The sequence below is a fragment of the Callospermophilus lateralis genome, chromosome 8 (genome assembly GCF_048772815.1).
Source record: "Callospermophilus lateralis isolate mCalLat2 chromosome 8, mCalLat2.hap1, whole genome shotgun sequence".
NCBI classification, from domain to species: domain Eukaryota; kingdom Metazoa; phylum Chordata; class Mammalia; order Rodentia; family Sciuridae; genus Callospermophilus; species Callospermophilus lateralis.
The window spans coordinates 40,151,846-40,172,894 of NC_135312.1; the positions used below are offsets into that span (position 1 = coordinate 40,151,846).

Here is a 21,049-nt window from a genome sequence, read left to right on the forward strand (position 1 = left end):
CTCTCCAGGAGCCCCGCGGACCGTGGAGGGCGGAAAACACGATTCAAACCCGCCTATGAGCAGTGGGAGGGGCGGGGGCTGCAGGGGCAGGACTGGGTTTAAGAAACCACCCGCCTCAGTTCGAGGGCCTCCTGCCCGGAGGTTGCTCCTGACCACTGGGTTTATTTTGCTTTGGCAGGGGAGGCAGATGTTGACCTCTCTTCATTTTTGCTCGATCCAGCCTCGCCGAAATCTCCGCCCCCCCCCCCCCCCCGCCACCATTTGCTTCCCTGCGCCACCCCCCACCGGGTCGCTGTCCCAGGAGTCAGCTCCCCAGGCCTTTAAACTTTTGAGAATGTCACACATGGAAACCTTTAGCAAATGTTTGTTAATGATCATAACAAAGGCATCATTCAAATTAGGCAGGTAATTACTACCAGAAGGACAACTGGGTCCTCGCTTGCTCATCCATTTCTCTCTGCTTTAGACTCCGGAGGAGTTTCGACTCAGAGACACCTCCGCCCAGCCCGCATTCTGGGCCCCTCTAAACGGCTCTAAAATGAACTGTGAAGTGACCATTTGCGGGGACCGCTGGGCCCCTGTGTGCTAGATAGAGACCGCGGTGGCCTGAACAAGCTGGCAGTAACTGCGTCGCAAAGGGGGCCCTGGTTGGCAGGCTCCCTACCTCGCCTCTTTCCCTTTTGGGTTCCAGGTTTAAAAACCCAGACCTCAACCTATCGTTAATAATAGCACGAATGCCGGTACCGGCTTCCCCCTTTACCTTCGCACTCTGATTTTTTTGAGGGGGTCCTTAGTCCCCGTTCGTTATCTACAAACATTACGGTATCCTGCTAGCATTCCGAACAAGGGGCTGTTCATACATTTGCCTTCAATGATTTCCTGAAGGAACATGTGGAAGTAATAGCGAGCAGTGCAGTCACTCCAGCTGAAGATGCACGAGAAGGGCGTGCAGAAGAGCCCGGGGGAATGAAGCCCCCAGCTCCGCCCTAGGAGTTTTTTTTTTTTTTCTTCTTCTTCTTCTTCTTCTTTTTTTTCTCCAGAGTTTGACACCCCACGATCCAGTCCCAGTTAAGTACAGCTCCGCGCTCTTTGGAGCTTCTCTCTAAGACCCTCCTCTGCCCGCTATCCTGGGTTCACCCTCCTGGTGAGGCAGAGGTGTTGGCTATTCGACATGCCAGTCCTAACCAGGTCGCTCTGCCCATTGAAGGGTGTGTGGAGTGGATGGTGGGGTGGGAGAGGAGGATAAAGGATGACTCCCCCCACCTCTCCCAAGCAAGATAATTCAAAATTCGAGCGCGGAAGGCTAATGGGCTCCCCTCCCCCGCCCTCTCTGGGCTGTCCCACTCCGCGCAAGTCTGGTTCTTGGAGCATCAGCGCCCCCTTTCCCTCGCAATCAGGATTGTGCTTTTCCAATACTGTGTCTTCTGGTCTGAGGCGCCGCGTTTGAGGCTCAACTTTAGCGTACGACCCATTCGGTGGGAGGGAATTGAGGGAGAGTCAAAATGCACCCTTCCCCGGGTTGCGGAGGTGGCAGGCTTGTTTTAGACGGTCCTCCAGACACCCAAGCCTGAGGTCTTTTGTATTGTGAGATAGAAGCTAGGGCAACCTCTCCCAGATAATCCCCATAACAAAGGCACAACAAGATAAGTGGCTCCTAGGGCATAAAGGTCGTCCTGTGCCAGAACGTTCCCAATTTACGCAGACTCTCGGTTATTTGTACTCTATCTCCGACTCCATAAGGTCTTTCAAAAACCGGTCATCATCTTATTGGACTCAACCGTTTGCCTAATCCCATTAAAGGATTAACAACTACATGGTTTCCCCCCCAACCCCCCCCCCCCGCACCCCCAGTACCCCAAGGATCCTAGTTCAAAACGGCGCAACCGCTTAGAGATTTCGCTCCAGGGCCCTATTTCTGGTTAGGCCAGGAGTTGCTACAGAGGGACATTTCTCAAGTCCAGATTATATTCTTTCTGGGCATTAACTGCAATTTTACGTGATCCTTTTTCTTCTTCTCAAAAAGAATACACAGCTATAGCATCGTAGGAAAATATCCCCCAAATTGGGAGGCAAACTCTGGAAATGATGTTTTGTTTGTAGTTCCACGAAACCCCTTTCCCGGCAGAGCGTCAACACCTCCCCTTTCAACCACCCCCACCCCATCTGGTCTGCTCCCCGCCCGCCCCCTTCTCAGCCTCCCCCCAGCCAGTTGTTGTTGAAGTCTGGGGGTTGGGACCGGACCCCCTGATTGCGTAAGAGCAAAAGTCAAGGCGCAATCTGGAGACTGGGAGATTCAGAGTGCAGGGAGTTCTAGGGTAACTTTTATTTTGAAGAGGCCAAGGAAGGGGGGGTTCATTTCCTGACAGCTATTTACTTAGAGCAAATGATTAGTTTTAGAAGGATGGACTATAACATTGAATCAATTACAAAACGCGGTTTTTGAGCCCATTACAGTTGGAACTAGAAGGAGAGAAACAGAGGAGGGGACTGCAGGAGAGACTTGGAGGCCGTGGACATACTTTTTACTCCATGTATAGGATTTCCATTTCGGATTGACATAGGAGGAGAAGGTAAGAGAAAGGAAAAAATGATTTTGTTTCTAAATGATCAGACTCTGGCTCTGGAAGAAGCGAAGTTAACTTCAAACTTGGGGCGAGGAGAAAAAAGAAGAAAAAATGTGGAGCTGAATTTCAGTTATGTATCCAGAGAGTAATTTATTCTGAATAAACTTCAGGGGGTTGGAGGGTGTAACCATAGAGTTAGGAAGTCTGAAATTAAACAACAACAACAACAACAACATTTTCCAGACCTATTTTTAAAAGCAGTGTTTTTCTAACAATCCTATGGCCTCCCAAAGAAACTGTTTAGGCTTACATTTTTGAGGTTTCTTTGGAGGTGGGGTGGTATTCGTGGATACTGGGACAAACACCAAATAACGCTGGGGGTGGAGGCAGAGGTGTTTGCCCTCTTCTTGGCAGTGGGTCCTGGAAGGCGACAGGTTTTTAATGAGTATTTTCATTCCTCGTTCGCGGTTTGGCGGGATATTGCAGCAGCCGGTGGTGTGGAGCGCGGCTGGAGGACCCGGAGAGGTGGGGAGAGCAGGGCGCCGAGTGGGACGCGGGAAAGGGTTTTGAGGCGGGGGAGGTGTGAAGGGCTTGCCTGGAGGAGGCCGGACCTCGGGTGCCTGCCGGGTGCACATGGCGCCAGCCAACCGCGCGTAATTACTGGACGGCGCTGCGCCTGGTGCGAGCCGCGGCCAGACTCAGCACTGCGGTGGAGGCAGGACCAGCAGAGAACTGGCCTGGGCGAGGGTTTGGGGAGCTCCGGAGCGATTTGCTGGGTCAGTGAGGTGTGAGTAACAGCCGGCACCAGCCCCGCGGTGCGCTCGGATTGAGTGCCTCCGGCGGGGGCGACAGCGGCGGCGCGGGCGAACGGTCTGGAGTAATGACAAACACATTTGGCCTCGAGTGAAAAAGTCGTCGTTGCCTCGCATTCCAGCAACTGGGATTTAAGGAATTTGGAGCTGCACTCCAAGGGGCCCTCATTGTGCACGGTGGTCCCCACCCCCCACTGGTCTCCACTCGCCTCCTTCTCCGTGGAATCGTTTTCTGCTCAGTCCCGGCCGCAAGCAGAAAAGGGTGCAAGCTTCCCCCAAGTGCTGACCTTCTGGTGAGGAAGTTAGAAACTACTCGAAACGGACAAAGTTGGCTGCTGGTAAGACAGGTGAGAGGCCAACCGTCCTCACCCATCCTGTGGGCACCCCAGCCTGGGGTACTCTCTCCCCTGGGTGCTTCTCTCGGTGTTGGGATGCGTGGCACTGGCCGCCCGCGCTCATCCGGCGCAGCTTCATCCTCACCAGTCGCCCTTTCCCTATTTCTTCCCCAGAGGCGGCCTCCCTGCGGGCTTCCGAACGTTCTGAGCGCATCTTTCCTTCAGTTTTTACACCTGAGATTAACTCCTCTGGGCAGCGCCAGGGGAGCGGGCGGCGTCCACTTGGCTTTGAAATTATTGGGGTCAGCGGTCTGTTCGGAAAGGGTGTTGACCAGCCCATTGCTAAAGGGAGAGTGTGGCCCGACCCGAGCGTGCAGCCGGACGGTGTCGGCACGGCTCGGCCAGGTGTACGGAGTGCCAGTGCCCTGGCGTCGCGCCTGAGTCAGAAAGGAGGTGCGGGGCACTCTGTCTACTGTAGGTCTCGTTCGAAGCCAGGGCACCCGTCCCGCACTAGACATCCCCCAGCCCAGGCCACGACCCTCGGAGTGTGCGGAAACTGCCTGGAGGAACTTGCCACTGAGTCCATCTTCGAGGGTGGGAGGAAAACGCTGGCTGGGAGGGAGCTGGCTGGGATGGTCCCTATGAAGTCTGGGCCGCCCTGCGCGGGGCTGCACTGCCTGGAAAAGCCCCGGACTGGGCGGTGTGGGAAATAGCTTTTTGGCTCCATGACCGTATTGCTCAATGTTTTGGACCCACTCGTCTCGCCTCGATCGCTCCCAATCAGAACTAGGAAGCTTTATGGAGTCTGAAGGCAAAGGAGGCACGACATCCCTGCGAGGTCCTGGGCCGCGGGAGGAGAGGGAGGGGCGCCCCCAAGCTTGCGGACCTCACCCACAGCCGCGCTGGCTCTGGTTTTTACATAACCCTGCTCTCCATCGGCCGACCTGGACTCTGGCGTTGCACCTCCTCCCCGTCCTCGGCCTCTTCCTTTCTACAGTCCTCTTGAAGAGGAACATTTTCTTGACTCCCAAACAGCCGGGGACCTGTCCTGTCCTACCCTGACGCCCTGGTCAGTCCCTGCTTCGGAGCTCTTGCATAGTCTTGCTTTTGGATTCACCCAAGTACAGCTGGACCTTGCTGTGAGTGGACCTAGAGAGTGAGTGGGCGCCAGAGGAGAGGGAGGCGCCAGGAGTGAGTCGTAGATGGTCCCTTGTGCCCAGCGATCTTGATCCAGCTCTTAAATCGCCAGGGACTTGAAACTGAGCCCAGGCGCCCAGCTCTCGGCCGGGGCTGCTTTCCTCCCGGGGCGCAGACAGGGGAGGGATGCAAGGGGAGGGGCAACGGGCTGGGCTTTGCAGCTGAAAACGCGTCTGGCGCCGAGGCGGGCCCGTTTTGTGCCTCCTGGGGACAGGCCGTGGGCGGCGCGCGTCCTGGGGACGTGGTGGCCAGCGTCTTCCTGTAGACCTCGATGGGTGGGACTCCTTCTGGCTTTCTGGGAGCTGGCACTAGGTTACACACTGTTAGTGGAAAAGTGACAATTTGGGCGGAAAGAGCAAAAGAACTGAATAAGTGACCAAAAGGTGCGGCTTTTAGTGTCCCTCGCGCCCAGCACGCGGGGTCTCCCTGCAGCATCAGCCTTGGGGAAGAGGGGCGTAAGGAATGTTGCGGGATCGCGCCCTGCGCGGGATGCAGGGTCAGGGGCAGATGGCTTTTCCCGACTACACTGTAGCCCTGCCGGTGCTTGCCTTTTGCTGAAACGGCTCGGCGGCATTTCCTTTTGTTTTAAACTGAACGGCGAACCGGGGCTGGGCTGGGAGAGTGGATGGTGGGAGGGGATAAAAGGGAACCTCAGACTAGGGTCGCCTCCTTCCCTTCCTTCTGCTACAGTTCTCCCTCCCCGATGAAAGGGGAGCGAGAGGCGACAGTGGACTAGGGTGTGCTCGGGGACGGTACGGCTAAGGCGAGCGTCGGGCCAGGTGGGTACCGGAGAAGGCCAATTTCTTAAAAGCTGAGGGGGCTCAGGCTTCCCTCGCCTCGGTCTGACCCTCTTACCGCCGCCCGCGGCCGTGTGGCTCTCTGGCCCACAGGAGGCGCTGGTGCACGCTTGTAACCCTAAACCCCTCGGCCCCTCTCCCTCCACCCCGCCCAGCCCCTCTCCCTCTACCCCGCCCGGCCCCCTCTCAGGTCTCAGTCGAAAACAATGCAAACGCCGAGCGCCGTGCCTGGGGTGTGGCGGCATCTTCTGCTCTGCGGCTGGGAGCGCGGCGACTAGGGGAGTGGGACCTCGGAGCGGACCGGCGTCCCCACCAGTACAGTGGCGACCGAGCCTCCCAGAGCGTGGAGGAGACGGAAGGTGGGGCGGCCCACGCCGCGAAGGTGTGGGTGTGGCGGTGACGGGAGCAAAACGTTGCTGGCGCGGAACCTCGAAGGGAAGGTTTGCAAGTCGCGGTCCCGGCTGCGCTGCCTGGGACCTGGAGTCTGAGCTGCGGGCTTCGGAGCGAGCCAGCCGGGTAAGGTACGCGGCGCTGCCGCGCCCTCTAGCGGGCTCCAGGGGCGCGCCCCGCGTCCGCTAACCCAGGGTCCGCGCCGCAGTCGCGGAACGGAGCTGGAAGCCAGGGCCCCTAGAAATTAGGATCATTAGGGTCACCTTTACCTCTTTTGGGGGCCTTGGATAACTCCCGGCAGGCGCTCCTGGTACCTGGAGGCGCTGGGTGGGCGAAAGGGGGCTAATGTCTCGGGTTTGGGTTGGATAATTGGAGTGTCAATTTTAATTCAGTCTGCGGGGGACCGGAGTCCCGCGCTCTCTTGGGGGACAGTTGCCAGCTTCTGCGTTCCAGCCTGGCACAAGTCGCCTTGCCGCGCCAGCGGCCTGTTGCTGTTTGTTTGTTTTACGACCCTGCGTTATTGTGCAACGGAAAGGTCGTTTCCAATCAGCCAGGCTGCGGTCCCTACCGGGCGGGTTTATGAGGGGTGAAAATGGCAAGGAACAGATTGGGCAGCACGGCTGGGGACCTGCATCGCGGCCCCGCTCGGCTCGGCCCAGGTGGTCTCCCTGCTCAGACGGGCTGAAACGCGAAGTGGTGAGGGCGTGGGCTCCACAATACCTGAGAGACGGTCCTGCTGAACTTTTACTGTCTGGCAGAGCTGCGTCCTCCTGGACGCCGAGGCCAGGTTGCCTGACGCACCGCTCCTAGCGACATGGTGGCGGTGCCCGCCTCTAGCCGAATCTCCTGGGGCCCTGAGGGGATTCAGACATTTTCGATAGCATCTTTGCTATGTTTGATTTCTATTCAAGGCTTTCAACAGAGGTCACCACGAAACCTAAAAGTACAGCCTAAGAAAGGAAGATTGTAAATTAAGATTTGGGGAATTTTAGCTCAGAATTCTTTGCAGTGACGTCTGTGTATCAGGGAACCCAGGGATGCACGTCTTTGGACCAACACTGCCATCTACTGGCCATTCTGAAGAACTGCCATGACCCTCGGAGTGAGCTTCAAGGAGATTCCAAGCAAGTGGGAAGAAACAGTTTTTCGCCTGTTAGGAGAATTTAGCTGCAAGAAACGTTGACGGACATTTGTTTTGTGGACATTTATGTAGTTTTCTGCCCTTTTTCCCCCTTGTTCTGGGGATGGAACCCAGGGTCAAAGTCATGCTAGGAAAATGCTCTACCACGGAGCTACACCCCCAGCCCTCTGCCCAGATTGTTAATCATCTAATTTACTAATGAGCAAAGGCTTTACCTTCCACTTCTGATGATCAGGGTAGAACTGTGAGGAGGTAGGCAGGCATTTGAGTTCCTGTTACAAGCAAAGAGATCTAGTTTTGGGGGGATTTGGTGACCTCAAGTTAAATGCTCAATTAGGTTGTCCCATTAAGAGTCACATCAGTTTAGTGTTGATTAGAAGAAACTATCATTTTGTTCTCCCATGGTTAAATATCTGGTTCATGGAAGCAAAAAGCTTTATGAATTCTGATTATCCCATAAAATGCTCCCGTGTAAAAATCCTCCAGCTCCCACCCATCATTGGAATGCCTGATGGAGCTCTGGGAAGAGCAAAACAACAGAGTTCTGGTGGGGCGCAGATCCTGGGAAACATAGTCTCCACTGGAAAACACAAGTGGCCACTGAGGTAGACCTGAATTGGGGTTGCCTGGGCTGAAGTTATGAGACTGAGTAGAACTTTGCCGAGAACAAGTAAGATGTGTAATTTTCACAGTTAGAATTAACTTAGGAGAGCCGAAATTAACCCAACCTCGGAAATCTGAATCTTGAGGTCATCAGTGGCTTTGGGGCCGTGAGAGTGTCTCTTGTGGTCTTTAATCATGCCAGGGTGGAGTGAAATTCAATATTCGATGGTCCTGCGGTGGGACGTGTTGTGCTGGTGGTGATGGAGAAGCTGGCTGTGATTTGATGAGAGGAATATCATGGTGTTTTGGACACAGGGCCCTTGCATTGCTTATTTCCTCTTCACTCTCTGAGCATGGTTCTCTTCCCTTGAAGTCCATCTTCAATGGCTCTTCACTTCTGATTGCAAGGAACGAGATGGTATACTGTTCAAGAGAAAGGGTGTAGCTGCAGTCAGACTCATTTCTCTCTTTATGGGATTGTTTATATTGATTCATCTCCTAATACTCTTCGCAGCTACATCAGGCAAGAGGTGGCAAGCACATGGGAGTGGACCGCTGGCCTGGGGTGAATTCAGAGTTCAGATCCACCTCCCCAGTGATACAGGACAAGGCTGGAAATATCCACCCCTGATGTTGTTTTCATATAATACAACTTAGGAGCCTGTAGAAAGAGAATCAGTCTGAAAACTAACGCCATTTGTATTCAGCTATTTAAGTGAGTCCTACATAATGTTGAAAGGCCAGCAAGTCAGATATTATTAGTCCCAATTTATAGAAGAAGAGACTGAGGTTCAGAGAGATGGGTAAAGAGTCATATTTGGGAACAGAACCTAGTCCAATGTGATTTGCACTGTGTTTTCTAGGAGAAGGAGCAAAAAAACCACGTCACCTGCTTGAGAGCAAACGTGGCACAGATCTCCTCCCCCAGCTTGTTTCTCTTCACTTGTAGAAAATGCTTTTTGAGCTGTGAATATGGAGGATTGAGATTGAATCCAACATATCGTTGGGTGAGAGAAATAATTAATGATTAAAAAATAATCTGAGGGGCTGGGGTTGTAGCTCAGTGATAGAGCGCTTGCCTAGCATGTGCAAGGCCCTGGGTTTGATTCTCAGCACTGCATAGAAATAAATAAAAATAAAGTTCTATCAACAACGCAAGAGTAAAATGATTTGAATGACATCTGCTTTTTCTCCCTGGAACGTGTCTGTCGCCACTGACTCTTCTGGCACCTCAGAATTTGTAACCTCAGTGACTTGTTTTTGCCCACCTGACTTGCGGATGATGTTCAGGATAGGAGGAACATTTCCTTCCAGAGTAGAAAAGCATCAGGAAGAGCAAGACTCACTCCCACAGGGCCAATAGGTGAGGGGCACCTCCATCTTTCCCGTCACCTCCCCGTGGGGCGGACACTCTGCAATCATTCACCAGTATGTGGTCCGAGTTACCCGTGAGTAATGACATGAAATTTCACAAACACGCCTGGGTTTCTAGTCAGGGAACTGGTGTTATCTGAGACGGGATTTTGAAATCTTAAGCAAACCCGTGTTGATGCTCAGCCTTGGCGTCACTATCGCTCTGCGGGAGGCCCTGTGCTCATTGCCCACTTTGTATGTCAGTCAGTAATCCTCCCTGCAGCAGGTCCCCCCTATCTGGACACACAGAAGGAAATCTGGTGGGGCCTGGCCAGGGTCAAATGCTCCTCGGAGCCTGCTCTGTAAATGCAGGGAGTCCCTCTCCTAAACTTGCCAATGCTTGAAAGAGACATGGCCAGCAAGCCTGGCTGCAGAGATGCAGGATAGAAATGTGATAAAACCCAAGACATCAAGCTGGCGCTGGAAGCCACTTTGAAGTCTGCTAAGAGGGTTATCAGCAGGAGGCTGATATTTGTATGTACAAACACGCAGGCTGTTACTGCTAATTGTGGTAAGTCAGGCGGCCAGCCTGGCTCTGGGGGCCCCTGTGCCTGCTACTGCAGCTGTGGGGAAACCCTGTGTCTCCCAGTACCCGCCAAGATCCCCAGAAGCCGCCAGCCAGCTAGCATCCTGTGAACTGACTGCACTTGGGTTCACATCACGGCAATTATTTCTCCCACTGTGGTGAGCAGGGAAAGAAAGGGAGGGGGCCTCCCATTTGCATTAGGAAATAGTGGGCGTGTAAGGGGACAGGACACTGACCTTCCCTTGTGAGAGACCTGGAGTGGAGTGGAGAGAGCAGAGCTTTTGCATCCCGCAGACCCTGTTACAATCCTGGCACTGCCCCCAGCTGTGTGTCTTTGGGTCATTTGGTAAACCTCTCTGGGCCTCAACTGCCATTTCTTGGACTTAGCTGTCACAGAGTTATTCTAACCAAACAAGGAATACACATACAAACTTTGGCTTAGTAAATGAAGATTTCTCATTCTCCTATGTTTTCCTTTCCAACTCTCCCACCTCCAGCATTCCATCTTTCAGCGGTCCTTCTTCTTCCTCCATTTTTCTGATAGAATCCAATGAAGTAGAAATGACATTTCTGCAACCGGGTCACTGTAAAGCCAAAACCCATGACCAGGCACCACCAGGAACTACATTTAGGCCATTATCGACTGGATCCTCCTCAACTAAAACAACCAAATAACAGCTAGGGCTAAGCAGGACATAGGTTGACCCCCAGCCCCCCAGGCTTGTAAAGACAGCTACCCAGGAATCCTGTGCACACAGCTTAGTCTCAGAGGTGACAAACCGAGTCCCCTGAGCTCGCTCCATGGCATGAGCTGGGGTGCAGCGGGACCCCCTCTATGGTTATCTTAAAGCTTTCATTCCTGCTCCGGCCCTAGGAGTGCAAGTTGGGTGCCTAGAGGCGCCAGTACCTGCAGGCCCACTTACAGCTCCTTTTCATTGACTTCAGCAAAAGGGTTTATCAGTGACTTGACCTGGGAGGTAGAGGAGGGATAAAGTGAGTGGAAGAATAGACGAGAAAGAAAAGTCAAAGGGGTCCTTTCAGCGAGCCACAGAATAGACGGGTCAGTGGTTTACTGCAGGGTGACACGGACTCCTCTGTTTATTTTTCATTTTTTCGGTGGTCCTGGGGATTAAACTCAGAGGTGCTTTACCTTTGAGCTACACCCCTTTTTCTTTCTTTCTTTCCTTTATTTATTTATTTATTTTTAAAGATTTTTTTTTTTAGTTATACATGGACACAATATCTTCAAATTGTTTATTTATTTACATGTGGTCCTGAGAATGGAACCCAGTGCCTCACATGTGTGAAGCAAGGGCTCTGCCACTTAGCTCAACCCCAGCCCAGCCCTTTTTATTTTGAGACAAGGTCTTGCTGAGTTGCTGAGGGTCTCAGACTGTGCTGAGGCTGGCCTCGAACTTGCGATCCTCCTGCCCCAGCCTCCTGAGTTGCTGGGATTACAGGCATGTGCCATGGTGTCCAGTTTGATTTCTTTTTCTCCCTGAATTTTTGTTTCCCTCCCTTATTTTCTTCTTGCCCACTGCTTGGCCCGTTTGTGTCTTGTGGGTGTTCTGTTTCCGTCTCTTTCTCCACTTCTCCACTCCCCAAATTTTGTTATGGGAAATCAGGTCTCTGCAGTGCTGTTTCCTTAATGTGAAAGTGAATGATTGAACACAGGAGTTCAGGCACCGTCCTCGCCTGTTTCCTCATTCAAGCTGTGCCCGGTGTCCCATGCCTTGCTTGGTCCTGTTGTAAATCTATCTGGTCTTAACCCGAACCCCAGCTGGGCTTGGGATGTTGCTCTGTGCCCCAGATGTCTTGTAAGTGTCCCGTAAGGGACATCAGTAAGTGGGACTTTCTCAAACTCTACATCAGAAAGATACTTTCATATTAAAAGTTGTTCCAGCCCAAGCAACTTTTCTGAAAGTCGTAGAGGATGAGACTTTTGATGAATTGTGACACGGAAGGAGGGACAACCCAGTTGGAGAAGGAACTGCTCTAGTTGAGAAGCTGAGAAAAAAAACCCATTAACATTTATTTCTTTATTTTTTACATTCTTAATTTAAATGGTCTAAAGAACAATTCTCCTGTATTCTCCAAGACAACACATTGGGACTTGTTGGAATTCTGAAAGCTACAGGTGATCCAAAAGGTATTTCAGCTTCAGATCCTGTCGTCATCTTGGAGTCCCATCAGGCTATTTGATTCTTTCTTTTTAGATCTCTGACAGTACATCTTAAATGAGGACTGTTTTTTTTTTAAATTTCTAAAATTTTTTTGCTAAATTGTTGCAGTTAACATTTTTGATCGTGCAAAGTATAAAGAGAACTAGGCTCCAGGGTTGTTTTCCATTAGCTAACACTGTTTCTGTTTGGCTTTTGACTTTTGCAGTTTTCCGGAGCTATGGGCACTTCCCATCAGGCCTTCCTGGTCTTCGGCTGTCTCCTCACAGGTATGCATCCCTGTCCTGGGGAGCCCTGTTTTCTGTGTACTCTGAGCATGTAGTTCACAAGATTGCAAACCCAAATGGAAAATTATCTAGAAGGATCACAAGTTGTCAGTTCCCTTTGCTGCTCTGAGTTAATTCCATTTCAAAAAGATCTCTAGTGCTGGTTTGAGAATTTATATATACAACCCTGGCATTGAAATGCTAGTTATAATAGTCCAATCTTGCCTGCTACCTTCTTCTGGGCTGCTGGGAGAGGTGTATCAGAAAAATTCAAGCCTATTCAAAGGAAATAAAGAATAGAAAATTCTTGCCCAGGCCATCATACCTGTCAAATCAGCTTGCCCTAATGAAAAATGCTTATGATGCTTGGAAGTCTCCAAGTCACCTCTACCCTGTCTAGGAATCTAATTGATAGGTAAGTGTTTAACTCTGGAGGAATACTATTATACTTTCTCATCGAGAGAATGCCATGTGCCATTTCTTGAAACATTTATCAGATTTCCCTAGTTTTCACCCAGGTATTTATGCAATGCAGATGCTCCTCTGAATCCACTGCTTTTCCAGCCCGAGGAGTTAAGTTAGCCTCATGTCTTTGTGTTTACCCACATGGGCACCATGGAATTGAGCAAGACCAGAGACTTAATAATTCTGAGCTCCACTAAGTGTGCCCCACCTATAGGGTGTTGGTTGGCCCAGTAGCCTTGACAACTGCTGTCCCAACAAGCCCAGGACCCACAGTGGTGGCATGCTGAAGTTGGATGGGATTATTCCCACATTAGCCTCCAAGGAATGTTATAGGCTATTCATTAAGTTATAATCTCTTCTGTCTGTTTTATAGATGAGGGAAGCTAGACTGAAATTTGAGGTCCTAAGATGAACTTCAGAGTTTGTGCTCTTCGGCTTTATCTATTATTTGTGAATGAATCTGCATCATCCTGCTTTGGCTTCTGCAAGTCATTAGAGAGTGACAGCATTAGAGGGAGAAGTGGCAGATGCGTCATTCTTGAGTACAGATCTGCTCTGTGCTTCCTTCAGACTATTTTCCTGCCCTCCCCCACCCCCCCGCCCACTTTTATTGTGGTGCTGGGGATCCCATGCATCCTAGGCAAGTGCTCTATTGCTGAGCTACATCCCCAGACCCCTCACCTCCTATTTTTTTTTTTTTTAACCAAGGGGAATTTCTTCAGGGAATGTACAGGATAAAGGACATATGTGCTTGAGCCCATGCCGTCTTGGGATATTTTATGGTCACACATAAGAGACTGAAATATGGAATTGGGATCAGATGTCCTCCATCCATCTGAGTGTTTGGAGGGGAGAAACTGGGGGGCTTTGGTGGGGTTATTGAGGCCCTTGGAACACTTACTGCTCTCAGCAGATGCAGTGGCTGTTATAATGGGGGTCCTTTCATGAGCATCCAGGCTAACGGATTTTTGCGTAGAAATGGTCATTGTTCGTGTGGCTGCTACTGTGGCTCCTCTCAGTTCCCTGAGTGAGACCGTCCTTTCTGGCTGCACCCTATTCAGAGCGTGTTTCCTTTTACAGGGCCGGGCCTAATCCTCTGCCAGCTTTCATTACCCTCCATCCTTCCAAACGAGAATGAAAAGGTTGTGCAGCTGAATGCATCCTTTTCTCTGCGGTGCTTTGGGGAGAGTGAAGTGAGCTGGCAGTACCCCATGTCTGAAGAAGAGAACCCCAATGTGGAAATCATAGATGAAGAGAACAACAGTGGCCTTTTTGTGACAGTGCTGGAAGTGGCCATTGCCTCGGCAGCCCACACTGGCTTGTACACTTGCTATTACAACCACACTCAGACAGAAGAAAGCGAGATTGAAGGCAGGCACATTTACATCTATGTGCCAGGTGAGTTGGAAGGCTCCCCTGGACGGGCTGCTTGGCCTGTCTCTCAGGATGACTGTGTGTGTGTGTGTGTGTGTCGGGGGCGCAATCAAATGCAAGGTCTTTGTAACTGTGCTAAGATTTTTTAAAATGTAAAATTACCAAGTATGTATTAGGGAAAATTTTAAAAATAGAGAGCACGCAAAATTAAATAAAGATCATTTGTAAAACCATTATCAAGAAATATTCATTTTGAGCCAGGGACAGTGGTGCTTGCCTGTAATCCCAGTGGCTCAGGAGGCTGAGGCAGGAGGATCGCAAGTTCAAAACCAGCCTCAGCAAAAGCAAGGCGCTAAGCTACTTCGTGAGACCGTGTTGCTAAATAAAATACAAAATCGGGCTGGGGATGGATGTGGCTCAGTGGTCGAGTGCCCCTGGGTTCAATCCCTGGTATCACTCTTCCACCCCCAAAATATTCATTTTTAGAAGGAGTCTTTGCTGTGTTGTTCAGGTTGGTCTTAAACTCCTGGGCTCTAGCGATCCTCCCACCTCAGCCTCCCAAAGAGCTGGGACTCTAGGTACGCGTCATTGTGCCCAGAGGAACATGCAAAATAAAATAAAGATCATCTGTAATGTCATTATCAAGCAATATTCCTTGTTGATACTTCAGAGCTGTACTAAATTTTGAAAATCATCTTTCATATGGCGGGTCCTTCATTGGCATTGTGCAAAGTCTGAAATAGACTCATTTCTACTCACTTCAAGTGAATTTAGTGAGGGGAAACCCCATGCTAATGACGTTATCCTGTGTCGAGATGGGAGTAAAATGGGATTAAGCAGGTGAGGGTGTTATGGGGGGAAGGCCTAGGAGAGGAAACGGGAGGGACCCTGCAGAGGCTGGGAGAGCCACGGTACTGTCTGGTCACTGACTTTGTGGGGTGACTGGGTTCCAGCCTGCTGTGCTGGCTGAGGAGGTTGTGGGAGACCCCAGCCTATGGACCCCGTTTCATTCATTCATTGGAAGAATTATCCCCGGGGAGTGTGGCTGTAGGTTTCCATGGACTTCTGGGCCAGGCCTTGGACCACGCTGTACCCTGTGGTCAGAGGGAGGGATGTGAGGTACCTTGGCCGAGCAGCCCACTGCCCAGGCTTACCTGTGAGCCTTCTGGTCTCCCTTCCGCCTGGCCCTCCCTGAGTGCTCCTTTGTGATTCTCTTGCTGTCCTCTGTCTCTGTGTATATTGCCTTCTGTGGAGGACAACTGTTCAAAGAAGGACCCTTCTGCTGTTTAAACACGGTGCACCATGGTAGGGAAGATGAGCATTTTAATGAAGTTCCGGCTGATGTGTTCTCTCTGTGTGTGTGTGTGTGTGTGTGTGTGTGTGTGTGTTTGTGATGCTGGGGATTGAACCCAGGGCCTTGTGCATGTGAGGCAAGTGCCGAGCCATATCCCCAGCCCTGTGTTCTGTGTATTTTAACCTGAAATTAATTGGCAGCTTAGTTTGCTGAAATCCTTGGTAACAAAGATCAAACATTTGGAACTCTAAACACAAATGTGAGTGGTAGGATTTTGGTATTTTGTTGGGCAAATTAAAGAGGGCTACTGTTAAACGTTAAACTGTTTATAATTCTTGCTGTTTCTGTTTTGGGATGGGTCAGGTAAGGAGGTTCTTCCTACAAATTGTTTTTGCCTTTGTTTTCCTTTTTTTTTTTTTTTTTTTTTTGGTACCAGGAACTGAACTCAGGGGCACTCAACCACTGAGCCACATCCCCAGCCCTGTTTTGTATTTTATTTAGAGACAGGGTCTGGAGTGGGGAATTGGGGGAGGGTATTCTCCCTGCTGTAAAGAGGATAGTGGGAACTAGGAACATAGGTTTGTTAAAGGTAGGTGAGTTGCAAAGTGTTGATCCACCTAAAATTGTTCAAAAAGGTTTTGTTGTTGTTGTTGTTCCCTCCCACCACAAACCCCATCCAAGTAGTTCCTGCTTTGCTGACCCACAGGGGTCTTTTCCTTGGTGTTGGGGACGGCCAGGGCCCCTTTCTGCAGCTGGTGCTTGAGACTCTTCGTTCTTCTTGCCATGGTTGCTTAACTCATTGCTTCTTGGAAGAGAAGATTTTAGGCCCTGGAATTGTAATTGATTTTCTTTTTTAGGTGATGATGGGAATAGAACCCAGGGCCTTGTGGAAGCTAAGCACGTGTTCTGCCACTGGGCTGCATCCCCAGCTAGGGACTTGATTACTTGAGTCATTATTTTTTGATAGATTTCTGAACTTCTCTTCAGTAATACTGTCTGTAGGCATTACGGGTCTAAAAGCATTTCCTGATATAAAAATTATGACTATGTTCTCCTGTTTTGAACAGAGTTAAACTGTATTATTTTGTTTTGCATTTAAAAATTTTGTCTTGAATTCTTGGCTAGAATTTCTATTTATCATCAGCATTTTTTTTTTTTTTTAAATTAGGGTATGGGCAGTTTGATATTATTCAGAGTTTTAAAAAATTACCTGTCACAATGACTCATATTGGTGGGGATGCTCTTCTGAATATATTTTAAAAAGTAAAATTCATACCTAATATGAATAATGCCAAGCTGGGGATGTAACTCAGTGGTAGAATGTTGGCCTAGCATGTGTGTTCCAGGGTTCCAGAATTGCAAAAAAAAAAAAAAAAAAAAGAAAACACCAATGGAATATTTTTTCTGTATATATATGAAAAAGTGAAATTAATGCTTAATAGATTCTTCTTTCCTTTCTGAACTACAGACCCGGATGTGGCCTTTGTGCCTCTAGGGATGACAGATTATTTAGTCATCGTGGAAGATGATGATTCTGCCATCATACCCTGCCGTACCACAGACCCGGAGACTCCTGTGATCTTACGCAACAGCGAGGGACTGGTGCCTGCCTCCTATGACAGCAAACAGGGCTTCAATGGGACCTTCAGCGTGGGGCCCTACATCTGTGAGGCCACCGTAAAAGGGAAGAAGTTCCAGACCATACCCTTTAACGTTTATGCTTTGAAAGGTACTTGTACCCTCTTTCTCCTTTAAATAAGAGCAACAGTCTAACTCATCAGATGCCTGTAGGATTTTTAATTTAATCATACTTCCTGGAAACAGAGAACTGGAATTCTGGTTTGGGGATTTAGGACCCCACCTTTACTATACAATGCTGCTGACTGCAGTGGTCATAGTTTTAATTTTAATAAGTTTTAAGCTTAGCATTAAGCTTAAAATCACTAAAGGCTAAAGTTTGCTTACCCATAAAAGGTTTATGTCTTATAGGCTGACTTTAAAATACTGTAAGGAATTCTTTTTGTGCATAAGCTTCTTACTATTTGATTCATGTTCTTGATGACAGAGACCCTAAAAACAAACACACCCCGGGGGCTTGGATGCCTGGATTAATTTTAGTAATTTAAGAATTAAGTGATTTTAGTTATGAGAAAAGGCTCTATTGTAGATTGTAGATTTCATAGTCCCTTTGATGTGAGTGGTTAGTGTGAATGGGAAGGTCTAAAGCAGATGGGGGTTGGGATGGGTAGATGTTTCTGGAGCATTCACCCTACACGTAGGCAAGGGTATGCCATCAGACTCTTGTTCCTTAACAAGAGTTTTGTGCCAGACACATACTGGGCTCTGGAAAGGAGCTAAAAACAACTGAGGAGCAGAGTGGAAGAGAAATGAAGGGACAGAAGTAAAGTGCCTATACCCAAGTAATGGCACCAGGGGTCTGTCAACAAATGCAGGGATAAAGAAAATGTGGTCTAGACACACCGTGGGGTTCTATGCAGCCACAAAGAAGAACAAAGTCATGTCATTGCAGGGAAATAAGTGGAAGTGGAGACCAGGATTTTGAATGACATGGTCAGACTCAGAAAAAAATGCATACTTTTTCTCCCATATGTGGAATCTGGAAGGAAAAATGGGGTGTCGGGGAGAGACTGCATTAAACTAGAAGGGAAACTATCCAGGTAGAGAAAGGGGATTGAGGGGAGGGAGGAAAGAAGGGGTGGGGGAGATATTGGGGAGTGATAACAAATTATGTTTTTATGTATGCACAAATATGTCACAATGAGATGTACCATTGCTTATAATTAATATGCACCAATTGAAAAAAAATTAAAGGTATCTAGAACAGTGTTGGTGAGTAAGGATTGGTGGATTAAATGAATGAATACGTCAGTAAGAGTGATTGAAAAAATGTTCAACTGTAACTAATCCAAATGTGGTGTTCTGTTCAATTGTAATTTATTTTTACTATTGTTATTAATTTGCATTTCTGTAGTATTATAAATACATGCCAAATGGTGTACACTGACTCAAAATGAAGGTTTCTGAGATTTTTCCAATCTTTATCGTGATGAAACTTTTGCAAATTATTTTTCAGGGTCTTCTTAAACAAACAAACCTAAATTTTGTAAGACCCTAACTATATTATGAATGTTTAGGTCTTTATATTTGTTGATTTTTATAGCGACATCAGAACTGGATCTAGAAATGGAGGCTCTGAAAACTGTGTATAAGTCAGGAGAAACGATCGTGGTTACCTGCGCTGTTTTTAACAATGAGGTGGTCGACCTGCAGTGGACTTACCCTGGAGAAGTGGTAGGTACCCTCAAGAGGCATGAAGATTCTGCACTGAGCCCTCTTCTTCATAAGTCAGAAAGAAATAGGAAAGTTCTATGGCTACAAGAAAACAGCCAAACAATTAGAAAAGCAAACAACCCCCCTGTTTTGTTTTGTTTTGTTTTTTGGTATCAGGGATTGAACTCCGGTGCTTAACCACTGAGCCACATCCCAGCCCTTTTTGACATTTTATTAGAAACAGGGCCTTGCTAAGTTAGTTACTTAGGGTCTTGCTAAGTTGCTGAGGCTGACTTTGAACTCGCCTTCCTCCTGCCTCAGCCTTCCTGAGCTGCTGGGATTATGGGTGTGCACCACTGTGCCTAGCCCTCTGTATTTTCACATTCATTAATTACTGAGAAAGCCATTCATTCTCATTGTCTTGGCTCTCATGCTTTGGATTTGAGGCATCTGATAGGATTGGTTACCTGCCCCTTTTCTTCTTTTTTCTTTCTTTCTCTTAGTTATAATTTAGTTATAATTTCCCAATCTATCTATCTTTCTTTCTTTCTTTCTTTCTTCTCTCTCTCTCTCTCTCTCTCTCTCTCTCTCTCTCTCTCTCTCTCTCTCTTTCTTTCTTTCTTTCTTGGTGCATTCTTCCTTTTCTGCTGGTTGGTACCCAGGACATTGGCCCTTCCTGTTCTGCCTCTTATCTGCCTAGCCCACCTTCAGTGAACAGGCATCTTTGTAATCATTCAACAGAGATTTAGTGATGGTCATGAAATCCTAAGCACTGTGCTGAAGCTGTCCCTGCCCTGAAGAGGGGAACCCAGAAGTGGAGATGAGAGACGGGAAGGGGACCATGTGCTACCTCTTGGTCACTGGAGATTCACACGTTGAGTCTCATTCATTCTTTTTGTTGTTATTTTGTTTTAGTTGTAATGAACACATCATCATTGTACATATTTAGGGGGTGCAGTGTGATGTTTTGATGCATGTATACCTTGTGTACTGATCAAATCAGGATAATGAGTATATCTGTTGTCTCAAATATTTATTGTTTCTTTGTGATAAACATTCGAAATCATTTCTTTTAGCTATTTTGAAATATATGTTATTATTGTCTTATAGTTGCTTTCATGTGTGATAGAAAACCAGAACCTATTTCTCCCATCTAACTTTAACTTTGTACAGGCTCATTCATTCTAATGCACTGTGGCAAGTGCGGAAGAGAATCATGTGTAGAAGCCTGGTGCAGAAATGATGGCCTGTGATTAACATTGCAGATGGGAGCCTCCTAGACAACAAAACCACACACACACACACACACACACACACACACACACACACAAACACCCATACATATCTTTTTTCTTCACTCCTGATTTATAAATTTCTGCTTTTTACTCTTTTTTAGCAGTTGAGAGCCCTTTTTCCTACTATCCATTTCTCTCTTGTTTTGACTGCTACTCTTCCCGCCTCTCGGGGACACCTGTTCGGAAGTTGGGTGTTCTCACATTAAGCCTTAGTAAACCTCATGCATTGAAGGGACACTCATAGTCCAATATGTGTACATCTCCCCTGAAATAGGAAGCAGTTTTTTTTTTTCTTTTTCATTCTGGGTCACTTTTAATCTTTAAACACAAACACTTCTTTTCATTTATGGGAGATAGATTCCCTCTCCTCTCCCAACCAAAACATGTGCCGTTTAGTCCACAAATATATAATCCAAACACTGTTTCTAAAACACATTTTCTCTTTTTTTTTTTTGTAGTACTGGGGATTGAACCCAGGAATGCTCTACCACTGAACTACATTATTAGCCCTTTTAATATTTTATTTTGAGACATGATCTTGCTAAGTTGCTCAGGCAGGCCTCAAACTTTTGATCCTCCTGTCTCAGCCTCCTGAGTCACTGGGATTATAGGCAAGCAGGAGAGCGCCACCATGCCTGGCTTACAACATGATTCTCTATGGAGCCTTTTTTTGGTCCTCTGAGGCATTTTGTTTGCCTGTATCTTTTCTGTCTTACTTCTTCGTGGTCCATGATGCCAGCTGAGATTGTTAATACAATGAGACCAAAGTGACAGTTTTTCCAGCTCTGTGATCATCAGTGATTTCAAATTCACCAACCTAACTAGGTTTGATCACCACAGTTGAAAGCTGGACCATGACTTTGGAGCACAGCCTGATACGGACCTGGCTCTTGCCTCTTTATTCAGCCTTGTCGACGCTCTTTAGAGTGACAGCCAGGACATCCATGTGCAGATTGTGGTGGGACAGAAAGATGGTGGAAAGTGGAGGGGCTAGTTTGTTTTTGTTTTTGTTTTTAGACTTTATATATTAGAGTACCTGTAGGTTCACAGCATGATTGAGACATTCCTGATGTAACCCCTATGCATTTTTTACAGGCTCACCTGTT

At 48.3% G+C, this 21,049-nt stretch overlaps 1 protein-coding gene across 2 annotated transcripts in view; it reads left to right on the top strand.

The window, feature by feature from the left end:
- The first annotated feature begins 2,412 nt into the window (after window positions 1-2,412).
- Pdgfra (platelet derived growth factor receptor alpha) overlaps window positions 2,413-21,049 on the top strand; it is a 49,559-nt gene continuing 30,922 nt past the window's right edge. Inside the window, exons 1-5 of one of the 2 annotated variants that reach the window (XM_076864504.2) lie at window positions 2,413-2,570; window positions 12,167-12,227; window positions 13,770-14,087; window positions 16,826-17,086; window positions 18,539-18,669. In XM_076864504.2, coding sequence (XP_076720619.1) covers window positions 12,179-12,227; window positions 13,770-14,087; window positions 16,826-17,086; window positions 18,539-18,669 — 759 coding nt within the window. In that variant the 5' untranslated portion in view covers window positions 2,413-2,570; window positions 12,167-12,178. The remainder of the gene's footprint in view (window positions 2,571-12,166; window positions 12,228-13,769; window positions 14,088-16,825; window positions 17,087-18,538; window positions 18,670-21,049) is intronic. The other variant, XM_076864505.2, reaches the window with a different exon arrangement.